At 41.8% G+C, this 13,347-nt stretch overlaps 1 protein-coding gene across 3 annotated transcripts in view; it reads right to left on the reverse strand.

Annotated features, from left to right (window-relative positions):
- Positions 1 to 13,347, reverse strand: part of COP1 (COP1 E3 ubiquitin ligase) — a 135,493-nt gene that overhangs the window by 54,139 nt on the left and 68,007 nt on the right. For all 3 annotated transcript variants that reach the window (XM_058179173.1, XM_058179174.1, XM_058179175.1), the window contains 2 exons: positions 12,525 to 12,606; positions 8,477 to 8,593 (listed from right to left, as the gene is read on the reverse strand). In XM_058179173.1, coding sequence (XP_058035156.1) covers positions 8,477 to 8,593; positions 12,525 to 12,606 — 199 coding nt within the window. The remainder of the gene's footprint in view (positions 1 to 8,476; positions 8,594 to 12,524; positions 12,607 to 13,347) is intronic.

The following is a 13,347-nucleotide window of genomic DNA, read 5'->3' on the forward strand; positions in this document are numbered from 1 at the left end:
GCTTCCTGCAAAGGGCTCATGTGCCTTTGCTCCTCCTTTATGTCTTATGGGAGGGGTCAATCATCTCCAAGTCCTACTCCTGAGTCATCCCTTTTGTTTTAACTGATCCTGCCTTCTGGCAGCTCTGCGCATGAGCGCACTGGTATTGTGATCCACCAGCAGCCTGTGGAGCTGGCAGCGGAGTCGGACAGTGAGGAGGCTGGGCAGGACACTGGGCCAGTCCTGGAGTCAGGGGAAGGCCCAGACGAGGGTTCTGCATCAGAGGCAGAGATGGGGCCAGGGCCATCTGGGACCAATGCAGGACTCGGAAGCTCCAGAGGTGGACAGCAGAGAGGCAGAGGAACAGGAGGAGCCTGTTCCTAGTGCACACATGCGAAGAGCTGCCAGAAAGCAAGAGCAGCTAAAGCAAAAAGGATGACTTGGGTGTAAGGCCAGGAGATGATTGCCCCCTCCTATAAGGCTTAAAAGAGCAGCAATGGCTCTTGGGCTCTTTGTAGGAAAGCAACATTGCTACATTTGTTTCTAGTCAGCATCTCTTTTTTCTGAATTTCATGGGGCTTTGCCAAGAAAAGCCTTTGGCAGGGTGGCAAAGAAGACAAAGGTTTGTGATAAGGCCGAAGGACTTTTTCTGAAGGATTTGTTTTGGAATTAATTTGGACTAAGCTGAGAATGAAGTAATTCTCAGCTGTTCTAATAAAATACGTTTGTTTAGGACTGATTGTATTTGGTAATAACTACTTAGGCCTAGGTCACAACAATTGGGAACAGGCTCCCCCTGATCCTCTGCCTCACTGATGTCTGACTCTGGAGGCTCCGGAGTCCACACATAACTCCCAGATGGCCCTGGCCCCATCTCTGCCTCTGATGCAGAGCCCTCATTCGAGCCTTCCCCAGACTCCAGGACTGGCCCATGTTCCTCCCCAGTCTCCTCACTGTCCGACTCCGCTGCCAGCTCCACAGGCTGCCAGTGGACTACAACAGCAGGGGGAATCCAAAAACAAGAATCTAAAGATTCATCCAGCTATATGAGATTTCTGGAAACATCTTATAAAACAAAACTTTAAAGACAGCATCCATAAAAATTAATATTTTTCTTCCGAAATCCTGTAACATCTTTATATATTTCAATGTAACATAGTCTCTGTAGTCCCAGAGTATATTTTTGGCTGTCAATTTTACTGGATTTCTTGCACGGTTGTCTCTTTTATGTCTCCTCTAAACAACACAAAAAAGAAGCAGCTATTTATACAGATCAACATCAAGATCCAAAGAATGCTGGCGAAGTACTGAAAGACAGTATATACAAGATCATCTCTCTGTCTATAGCCGCCGTTCCAATAAAGTTCATATGAAGAAAAAGTACAGTAAATACATCACATTTTCTCTTGACAAAATAATGTTACCCGCTTATCTTTAATTTTCTCTTCCACTATGTATAAACCAACCTAAGTAGAGTGTATGTTCTGGACCTGACAAAACATAGTTTTCTATGAATCCTAACTGACTGAATAAAATATCAGGTAGCGATTTAAGTGCTTAGAAAGAAGTCACTCAAAGAATTAATCCTGAACGACTGTGAAGACCCTATGAGAACTGTAACATAGCTGCTGTTGAATCAACTGAAAATAAAAAAAATGTAAGACAAATTCCTTGTGTGTTTATCACACTTGGCCAATAAACCAAACCTAACCTAACCTAACCTAACCTAACCTAACCTAACCTAACCTAACCTAACCTAACCTAACCTAACCTAACCTAACCTAACCTAACCCAACCTACTCTACTCTAATCTAATCTAATCTACTCTATTCCTATTCTATTCTATTTCCCATGTACAATGGTATGGTACAGTCCAAACACAGGATCATAAAATGGTAATCTGATTTGGGTAATGCAGAACATGAGCTGGACTCTACATTAATTCAGGATGTACTAGACAAGGTGCAAATTTCTTTCCAAAAAATGGTCCTTTATCATTGAAGGAGGAACAAGATGGTTATATATAAAGAGCCTTTGGGGTTTTTTAGATAGGGCATTTTTAAGGTGTAGGAGGGTAAGGGCGGGTGTTGGGGGTAGCCCGTCGGGAGGGGGTCCAGTTCCTGCGTGTGCTCGTGGCTGTGAGTTAATAGGTTGGAAGGTTACGGGGGAGGATCGCGTTCCGTGTACTGAGGGTGGTCCTATTTGTACGGTAAGTGGGAGGGGCAGATATGGCGGAAGTGGGGGCTCATATCGTTCTCTGGGGGCGCACGCTCGATGTTTGCAGGCGATCGCGCGCCCCGAGCCCTCTGACTTTTCCCGTTTCCCGGATGGTCAAGATCCTTAGAGCCCGGGCCTTCGGCTGATGCTGTGCAACGCACGGTCCGTGGTCAATAAGGCCCCCCTAATACACGATCTTATTCAGGGGGGTGCCGCGGACCTTATGGGCGTTACGGAGACCTGGTTGGGCACTGAAGGGGGCGTGCCCCTTGTTGAAATGTGCCCACCGGGTTTCCAAGCATTCCATCAGCCGAGGGCCCAGGGTAGGGGTGGGGGGTGGCGGTTGTTATTAGAGAGAGTCTAGAGCCGAGGGAGACCACTGTACCTCAGATTGCCGGGTGTGAATCCCTCTTTGTGAGGTGGGGTCATAAATGTCAGATGGGCTTGTTTGTCACGTACCTGGCTCCTTGCGGCATGACAGCAGCCCTGCCCGAGCTCCTGGAGGTGCTTGCTGGAGTGGCAGTGGAGACCCCCAGACTTATAGTCATGGGGGACTTTAACTTGCCATCGACCGGCATGTCATCGACAGTTGCTCGGGAGTTCACGGCTTCCATGACGGCCTTGGACCTGACTCAAGTAGTTGATGGCCCCACTCACATTGGGGGAGGCACACCGGATTTGATTTTCATCTCTGGTCAGTGGTTGAAGGATCTGGACTTGAGGGATTTAGTCACTGAACCTTTGTCATGGTCAGATCACTTTCTCCTTTGCCTGGACTTTCTGACCGCCACTCAACACCGCAGGGAGACGGAACCAATATGTTGGTTCCGTCCCAGGCGCCTGATGGACCCGGAGAGGTTCCAGACGGAGCTTGGGCCGTTTCCTGAGGATCTGGCTCACGGCACGGCTGAGGAACTTGTTGCGGCCTGGGAACAGGCCACGGCGGGGGCCTTAGACCGTGTCGTGCCTTTGCGGCCTCTGACCCGGCGTAGGTCTCAACCAGCTCCCTGGTTCTCTGAGGGGCTGAGGGAGATGAAACGCCGGAGAAGACACCTAGAGAGTTCCTGGAGGTCCAGTCGTTCGGAGGCTGATCGGACATTAGTTAGGTCCTATACTAGGACCTACCTAGTGGCACTGAGGGAAGCGAGACGTTGTTACGTCTCCTCTCTCATTGCGTCGGCAGATAACCGCCCGGCCGCCCTGTTTCGGGTGACTCGCTCTCTCCTTCAACAGGGGGAGCAGGATGACCCGTTGCAGGGACGTGCCGAGGAGTTTAGTGGTTATCTATACGACAAAATCATTCAGCTTCAGGATGGTCTGGACCAAAATTGGGTGGATCCAGGTGAGATGTCAGAGAGCTGTCTTTTTGAGACTGTTTGGGATGAGTTTGATCCTGTGGCTCCCGAGGACGTGGACAGGTTGCTGGGTAGGTTGAACGCCACCACATGTTTACTGGACCCGTGTCCCTCCTGGTTGGTGCTGGCCACGCAGGAGGTGACACGAGGCTGGCTCCAGGGGATTACGAATGCTTCTTTGTTGGAGGAGGTCTTTCCGGCCGCCTTGAAAGAGGCGATGGTGAGGCTTCTCCTCAAGAAGCCTTCCCTGGACCCAGCTGTTTTAAGTAATTATCGTCCGGTCTCCAACCTTCACTTCGCGGCGAAGGTTGTAGAGAGTGTGGTGGCACGTCAACTTCCCCGGTACCTGGAGGAAACCGTCTATCTAGACCCATTCCAGTCCGGCTTTCGGCCCAGATACAGCACTGAGACGGCTTTGGTCGCGTTGGTGGATGATCTCTGGAGGGCCAGGGATAGGGGTTATTCCTCTGCCTTGGCCCTATTAGACCTCTCAGCGGCTTTTGATACCATCGACCATGGTATCCTGCTGCACCGGTTGGAGGGATTGGGGGTGGGAGGCACCGTTTATCGGTGGTTCTCCTCCTATCTCTCCGATCGGTCGCAGATGGTGTTGACGGGGGGGCAGAGATCGGCCCCGAGACGTCTCACTTGTGGGGTGCCTCAGGGGTCGATTCTCTCGCACCTCTTGTTCAACATCTATATGAAGCCGCTGGGTGAGATCATCAGTGATTTCGGTGTGAGGTACCAACTGTACGCTGACGATACTCAGCTGTACTTTTCCACACCGGGCCACCCCAACAAAGCTATCGAAGTGCTGTTCCGGTGCCTGGAAGCCGTACGGGTCTGGATGGGGAGAAACAGGCTCAAGCTCAATCCCTCCAAGACGGAGTGGCTGTGGATGCCGGCATCCCGGTATAGTCAGCTGCAGCTGCGGCTGACTGTTGGGGGCGAGTCATTGGCCCCAATGGAGAGGGTGCGCAACTTGGGCGTTCTCCTGGATGGACAGCTGTCTTTTGAAGACCATTTGACGGCCGTCTCCAGGAGAGCTTTTTACCAGGTTCGCCTGGTTCGCCAGTTGCGCCCCTTTCTAGACCGGGATGCCCTATGCACGGTCACTCATGCTCTTGTGACATCTCGTCTGGATTACTGCAATGCTCTCTACATGGGGCTCCCCTTGAGGAGCACCCGGAGACTCCAGGTAGTTCAGAATGCGGCTGCGCGGGTGATAGAGGGAGCCCCTCGTGGCTCCCACGTAACACCTCTCCTGCGCAGACCGCACTGGCTGCCTGTGGCCTTCCGGGTGCGCTTCAAGCTTTTGGTAATTATCATCAAAGCGCTCCATGGCATAGGGCCGGGCTACTTACGGGACCGTCTGCTGCCACCGATTGCCTCTCACCGACCCATGCACTCTCACAGAGAGGGACTCCTCAGGGTGCCGTCGGCCAGGCAGTGCCGACTGGCGACACCCAGGGGAAGGGCCTTTTCTGTGGGGGCGCCCACCCTCTGGAACGAGCTTCCCCCTGGACTTTGCCAACTTCCTGACCTTCGAACCTTCCACTGCGAGCTTAAGACACATCTATTTATTTGCGCAGGACTGGACTAGAATTTTTAAATTTTAAATCTGGTTTTAATGGGGTTTTATTATTTATATGTCTATTTTTAAATATTCGGCCTATTTAATAAGTTTTTTAAATTAATGTTTTATTCTGTATATATTTATGTTTTATTTGGCTGTGAACCGCCCTGAGTCCCTAGGGAGATAGGGCGGTATAAAAGTACGAACAAATAAATAAAATAAATAAATAAATAAATAATGATATTTAAGTACATTAAATACATTTTTGCTTTTAAAAGGAAAGTACATTGAACAAATATTTGTTATTATTTATCTTACACTATAATTCCATTATTTCTTTATAATTATGTAACAAAAATAGTCCTTGAATTACAACAGTCATTTAATGATTTTCTGCAGTTACAACAGTCTCAAAAAGGGATGCCTTATGGCTCATAAAGCACTGGACACTGTAAAATGGTCACATGATCACATATAGGGCACTTTTGCATTTATAACCAGCCACAATATCTTGTGCTCATATATCCATAGCTTGCATTTTTGTCATTTCCTAGCAAAAAGATGCTCACTCAGGTTAAGTGAATGGATTCACTTAACAACCGTGCAATTCAGTTACCAATTGAAATGAAAATGGTAAAAAAAATTCATTCCTGTGGGTGCCTCAACTTATGACTGCAATGATTTATAACTAAAATTCAGCTCCCAATTATTTTTGTTTTATAGTGACTAAATTTTTAATATTTGTCAAGAATTAAAACTTGATATTAATCATTTAAAAATATATTCAAGTGTTCTTTTGCATTAATATTTAGTGGTGATTACTATTTCTTTAAATGGCTATTTCTCATATAATTTTTGCTATTAATTTCTATGCCAAGAATAGGTTTCATTATATTTTTATGGTAGCATCTTTTGACTTTTATCTACGTAATTTGTATCTCATTTTTATTTACAAAAGTAACTTAATTGGCCCAGAAATGCTTTAGGTTGTAAAACTAAGAAAGGCTTAAAATAATAGGAAGTTTTGTACATAATTTCTTCTTCTATTTTTCTGGTATTTTATTATCCAATATCCAGAGTTCTGTGGAGTTAGGCATTTGTAAACCTTGTAACTAAATCGAAAACTCCATCTTAAGTGAAAGAGTTATTGGCCCTAAAGAGCTGCCTCCTGGACAGAAAGCAATTACTTTAGCTTTTGAGGATTCAATAGGTAAAACTGAGTTATTATTTTCAGAATACTATCTATCTAAAATGTCTCCTAAAAAAGAAGGCAAAATACAACATTTACAGATAAATATCTATCAGCTCTTCTAAGAATGACTAGCTCCTACAAGTTCTTGTTGTTTTCGCTCCAGGACTTCTTCCTCCCAACAATTTAACTTATTACATGTGGACTGTGCCTATAGGTTCCTTGGTTATAAATTTCTTGGTCTGCTGCCCAATTCATGTCTTAACAATACTGGAAAGCTTCTAATACTCTTTTCCAAAAGATAGCAACGGAGAACTGAAATTCTCATTCCTCCAGCATTTACTTGAAGCAACAGAAAGCAGAAGAATTCCAGCATTTTCAGTGGCATCCTATTTAAAAAATGACTAATTCTAGATAAGTGACTATAGCTACCACTTGGCCTTATGTTATTGTAAACCATTGTCTACTGTATTTTTTGGCATATAAGACGCAACTTTTTACTCCCCAAAAGAGGGTGAAAATCTGGGTGCGTCTTATATGCCAAATGTAGCCCCGCCCAGCCCCCAGCCCCCACCCTTTGAACATTTTCCGGCAGTTCCAGGCAGCGGGGATCTGGGCCGGGGCACAGCCTGTCTTGAAGATGAACAAACCTCTTTGGAACACTTTGTGTGTGTGGGGGGGGGGGGAATCTGCCCGCGGCTTCGCGGCAAGTCACCTCTCTAGCTGCCCAGCAGGCAGCTCAGGCCAGGCAATGGTTGCAATGACTTCACTCCCCACCAATGTGAGGAGCCACTGCTGCAGCCACTGCCTAAGCCCTCTCTATGGCCAGGAGCCGAGCCGAGCTGAGCGGGAGCTGCGAAATGTCCCTCCCATCGCTGCCCATTGGCCCGATTCCCCAAGGCAAATTTCAGAGCCGTGTTTCAGGCGGTGGCCAGTTCCCCTGCAATGGGCAGCGGGGAACCGGGAACCCTTTTGGATTTGAGGAGGGGATCGCAGTGCTGCCGCCTAAAAGTGCTCCTTGGGAAAGAGGTGAGTCTGCTGAGAAAGAGGACGAGGGTGTGTGGTTCTGCAATATGCAACAGGAAGAAGCGCTGCGATCTCCTCCTCGAATCTAAAAGGGTTCCCGGTTCCCCGCTGCCCATTGCAAGGGAACTAGCCACCGCCTAAAATGCGGCTCTGAAATTTGCCTTGGGGAATCAGGCCAATGGGCAGCGCTGGGAGGGACGTTTCACGGCTCCCGCTCGGCTCAGCTCAGCTCCTGGCCATAGAAAGGGCTTAGGCGGTGGCACCAAAGCGTTTATCAAACCAGCTTTACCCCAAGCCACAACGTGGCCTCGAGGCTACCGCCCAAGCAGAAGCAGCCAAGCTGGAAGCAAAGTAAGTGCAGCGGCATCTCTAATCTCTACTGAGGGGTGCTCACAGCCCCCTCCGCAACTCCTCCAGTGTCTTCGCCGGATTATTTGAACCCTTACAAGCGAGTGCAGCTAAAGGCACTGCTGTCTCACATCAGCTATCCCCAGAAAAAAAGGCACATTGACCTCAAGAGACCCCATTGGCAAGAGCTATGTGGCCGCTGTAAAGGCAAAAGACTATCTTGCGACAACACCTACAGTTTCAAATACATTGTTTGATCTGTGCACTTTGTGTGCTGAGGTTGCATTTAGCTATGCACTTTGTTTCATAATATGGATTTGACTTTAGGATTCTGACCTGACAATGGATAATGGACTAAAGATGTTTGCAATGCTAAGATATATTTGTAATTTATCACTGTACTGCCTAATTAATAAAACTTAAATTCTAAAAAAAGAAAAAAGAAAATTATCCCCCACCCCACTCATTCTAGTTAAATGCATGTAGAGTTATAGGTTTGTTTTAAACAGATAACTGTGCTGCTCGTTATCAAAATCAAGTGGAAGTCTGGAAATGGCTGATCCTGATGCTGATAGGTAGAGGCAAAATTCTTTCTTTCTTGTTCCCCCACCCGCCCCGCCCAAAAAAATTAACGTGTGTCTTACTCTGGTGCGTCTTATATGCCGAAAAATACGGTAAATGGCTGGATACCCAAAAACACTTACACATGAACATATAAAGAATTCTACCCTATTTTTCAAGTTATTCGTTTTGTCCCACACAATAAGAGCAAATTGTTTCACCTACCTGCACAACCAAAAGCAAGGTGATACCTGGATGAGGGGCTGAATTTTACACAACACACATTTGCCTTGGCCTCAATGCTTGCTACTGAATTGTCCAGGTTGGTTGACCACAGCTTCACTAAGGAAAGATAAAAGAAACACAAGCAAAATGGGTAGATTAAGCTGCAATTGCTTTTCTGGGATTTTCACATGAAATATTTTTTCCTTTTATTATTTCATTGCTAAATAGAAATATAGCAATCGGAAGCAATGTTTACATGTGGATCTCATGCAATCTTCCCAATGGATTAGTGGGAATTCCAAATGCTCTGCAAGACTTCTTAAAAAAAACACTACATGATGACATCACCAGCCACATTCCCTGCACTCCAGACAGGGCAGAAAGACAGCACTCAAACACCAGAGATTCTAAACTATCTTGGGATGTAATGCAATAAACCAACATGTGGCCTTAATATAAAACCAAAGCACAAGAGACTTATTTTTAATTTCTACTGAGTTTTGTTTAATAGTTTTGAGTTTTATTCTTCTACAAAGTATTACCTACTAGCAACATTTTTGAATTAAGTTGTTTTCTTTCAAACTTCAAACTTTTTTAGTTTAATGTTTACTCAAAACTTATAGTCACCTTTCCTATTAACTGATCTAAACTGATAAAAAAGGAAAATACAGTTTGATAAATTTTTCCCAAACCCTTTTCAATCACAGTTCCAAAAGCAATCAGGTTTTTTTTTACAATATGGTAGACATCAAGTTATTTTCCTGCACAAATCAATAGTCAGAACCCTTTTATACAAAACCAGTCTATTTATCTTTTAATTACTATTCATAAAATGGTTGTTCAATTATAGTGCCAATTATTTTGCCTACTGCTTAGATTTCAAAGTTAAAAAACATGGCATGATGCTATGGTTACTGTATAAATAACAGAACATTCAGAAAGTGATTGCTCTAGTGCCATAACTAGTCATAAAATAGAAATAATGGAACTGGAGGTATAAAAGCAAGTTAAAGACGAGAGAACTGGAAGCGTTGCAATAAGACTGGCTGGAAAGTAGTGGGCTCCGACGAGCCTGGCAAAAATCCAGCCAGACAAACTGCTGTCGGGGGTCTTCGGACCGGAACTGTCTTGAAGGGACAGTGAAGTAGGAGAGGCATCTCGGACGACTAGGAGGAATAGGCAAGTTCCTTGGGAAGTTGGAGAAAACTCTTTGATTCGATGGCAGCGGCCATTGCGACCATCATGAAGCTGGGGCAACCGGACTAAGAATTGAGCCGAAGCGACCTTTTGGATAGAGTATTGGTACTGGGTGAGTGATTAGCCAACTCACAGATAATAAAGAAACAATTTGAAATCTTTGAAAAGAGTGGAAATAGCAGCTAATTAGCACTGGGGAATGTTAATGGAGGGAGAAGAACAAAGCAGAAGTAAAAATACTAAAGCCCAAAACGGAGTTTGATATTTGGATTTGGAAATTGGATTTAGAGAGTTTAAAAGTATTACAAGAAAAAGAAAACTGAAAGAAAAGAGTAAAGGATTGGATATAAACTTTAAGAAAAAAATTCAACCTTAAAGGAAGAATAAAGAAAAACTTAAACAAAACAGCCTTGTAAAGATACAAGATATAAATTGGATTTGAATATGTAAAACTTGGATTTGAAACATATAAAATTAAGAAGAGAAAGAAGAAATAAGAGAAATATTAAGTAAGTGGATTTAATACACAAATTGGATACTTTGTTAAGTTGTTGGTTTGAAACTTGTGGATTGAAGAGAGACATCTACTGGTGGAAAAAAAGTACTACACTGAACATTTTGAAGCCTGGGGGAAAAAATACAGTGACCCTGATCAACGTGAGAAGTTTAAGGAGGACTTTCTTTTCAGCTCTTTGACTGTGATAATTAAAAGAGGTGACAAACAATAACATTTTAAATTGGAACTAAAAACTAAGCAGAACGTCAAAGTGTGGCAGGAATTAATTTAGTTGGTTAAAATGGTACGTGTATCATTTGATTTGGACAGAAAGAAATCAAGAATTTTGGAAGAATATATTCAACTGGAGAAACAGCCTACCAACGAGAAACAAGAAAACAGCACTGAAGATAAAGATACTGATGAATAATTAAATGATTATATTGGGAGTAACAATGAAAAAAAGAGAGCGATCAGGAGGGCATAACCAACAAAAAAGAAAATTAAGAGAAGGAAAGGAGAGAGGAAAAGATTAGAGAAAAACATTTCTAATGATTACACTCGGATTAACAGTGGTAAAAATAGAGAAGGTAGAGAGAAACAAAAGAAACAAGAAAAAGGGAAAAGATTAGAGACAAAAAATTTAAATGATTACACTAGGATTAACAGTGGGGAAAAAGAGAAAAGGGAAATAGATCAGATGAGAATATAGGCCAAAATAAGCGAGTAATGGACTTAAAAGCTGAAGGGAGGAAACGGGAAAAGATATAATAACTATAAAAATAAAGAAAATAAAAAGAAGAAAATGAGGGAATGGAACAAAAGGAGGGGAATTCTAAGAAGTGGTTGGCTAGATGGACCAGGAGAAAATGGTTAAAAGGAATATGATATACAAGTATGGTAATAATGGCATTATGATTAATATTGGTGATTGTAATGTTTGAATAACTTGAAATATAATCTTTAATATGAATGGTAGAATGTAGAAAAATAATGGTTGTGAAATATAAAATAATATATTTAAAAGAGGTTAAGATGGAAAGTTAAATGAAATTGAAATGATAATTGTATTATTATTATGTATAGATTTGAATGAATTGTATTAGTAGGATTGAAAAAAAATTGAATTTAAGGTAATGGAAAATGATAACTTGAAAGTATTTACTTAGAGGGGAAGATGATTGGAAATGATATAAATTGTGAAATATAAAATGATTTATGTAGAAGGGATTTATTTAGAAGATGAAATGGAAACTTAAATGAAAGGGAAATGGAATAAGATATTTTTACTTAAAAAGATGATGTGGAAAATAAAATTGAAAAAATATATTGTTAAAAGGGTAAAATGATTAATAAGGAAATAAAATATGATAATCTGGTACACTTTTAGAAAACAATGGATATTCATAAATAAGTGTGAAATATCAAAATGATTGTGTGTAAATTAAAGAGTTTCAATAGAATAAAGAAATATTGAAAAATATATGTGAAAGGGAGAAATAAAAGAATGAAATGAAAGAAGATTAAGATTAGGATTAGGGCGGATGGCAATACTGATTATCTATTAAATAGAAAATAGAGATGAAAAATATAATGGCAGAAATTGAATTATATAAATTAAATTTGGGGGAAATAAGCTGTATGAATTTTGACCGGGTCAATATTCTATTCAGAAAAAGACCAAAAAAAAGCAAGTTAAAGAGATACTTTGTTGTGACTGCAATACAATTTCACACACAAAGCTGAAACACATATTTGGGAAAGAAGTTCCATTGAACCTATTTCCTCTGAAATTTAAACTTTCAAAAGTCATAATGATGACTAGTATAGTTAATTTTGTTTTAGTACTACTTTCATTAGGCTGATTAAAGTATGAAACAAAAAGAGGAAGTCATTGGGACTAAAGAAGACCTATTTTATTATCAAAAGGTTTCACATATATTTGTGCTTAGAGAGCCAATGTTGTGTAGTTGTCAGAGACTCAGGTTCTAGTCCTTCTACAGACATAGAAACCAGTTGGATGACTGGGGGTCAGTGACTTCTTCTCAGCCTAAATCAGCATCAGGGTCTGCAATAAGATAACTAATAAATAAAAAACCCTATAGAATTGAAAGCCACTGTGAAGTAGTAGCTTAGGTGCTGAAATAGAAGTGGTAAAATCCAAATTTTCCCTTATGTCTAGAAACCAGATGGGGGACCTTGTCACTGTCTTTCAGAGTCAGGTCCTGCAACAAACCAGCTGGTAAATAAAACTCATCCCCCTAAGAACTAGATACATACAGTTAAAGAAAAGACAAGTAGAAACTGCAGCTATTAATTCGGCTGTGGCATAGTGATTGAGGGGGGGAGCAATACCTTTTGCATCATCAGAACCTGAAGCCAAGAGTTTAGGATCCATCAAATTAAAGTCCACACTCCAGCATCTTTTCTCATGCTCCTGTTTGTCACGTGGAACAGAAATAGAATGACAGAAAATTACTTCTTCAATATAATCAGGGTAATGATGAAATACATAGAACTTTTGTTAAAATTTTATTGATAAAACTTTACTGTTTTTCTTCTACCCAATATAACTGATTGTACTGTTTGATAGCAGCCTCAGCAAGGACACAAAAAGAGCTATCTTGATACCTAGTTAATTTTTTTAAAATTAAATTTTGAAGACCTTTACATTACTCTTACAATGGTATAGTTTCTGAAGAGACAACTGCTAAATTTCACCTCTAAAAACAAATTAGCCACTTAGCAGGATGTACAAGCAGTTTGTTTCTCTATAGACTCAGTTCTCAGAAGAACTTTATAATTAGCACATCCGTTTCAGTATCTCTAGTCTCCTTAAACGTGATTCCACATATGCTGGAGTTTCTAATTTAGGATTGGACATTTTAAAGTCAGGGTTTTTTTAAAAAAAAAAATCAGTTTAATAACTTCTATTACCCAGATTTCAATTAGAAGCAAACTAAAACTTTTTGAGAAAATAAGAATCTGAATGTTGTCTCCAAGCTAGAATTCTAAGAAGCAAGCCTATTGGCTTGTACAAGGTCTTTTACTCCTATATTTTTATTTGGATAATCTACTACCAATTGACTTAGTGAATCAAATATTTCAAACTCTGGGCAGGGCAACTGGGATATAAATTATTGCAATAGTTTATTTGAATAATAAATTTAAAAAATTC

Source organism: Ahaetulla prasina, chromosome 3 (assembly GCF_028640845.1).
Source record: "Ahaetulla prasina isolate Xishuangbanna chromosome 3, ASM2864084v1, whole genome shotgun sequence".
Lineage (NCBI taxonomy): Eukaryota > Metazoa > Chordata > Lepidosauria > Squamata > Colubridae > Ahaetulla > Ahaetulla prasina.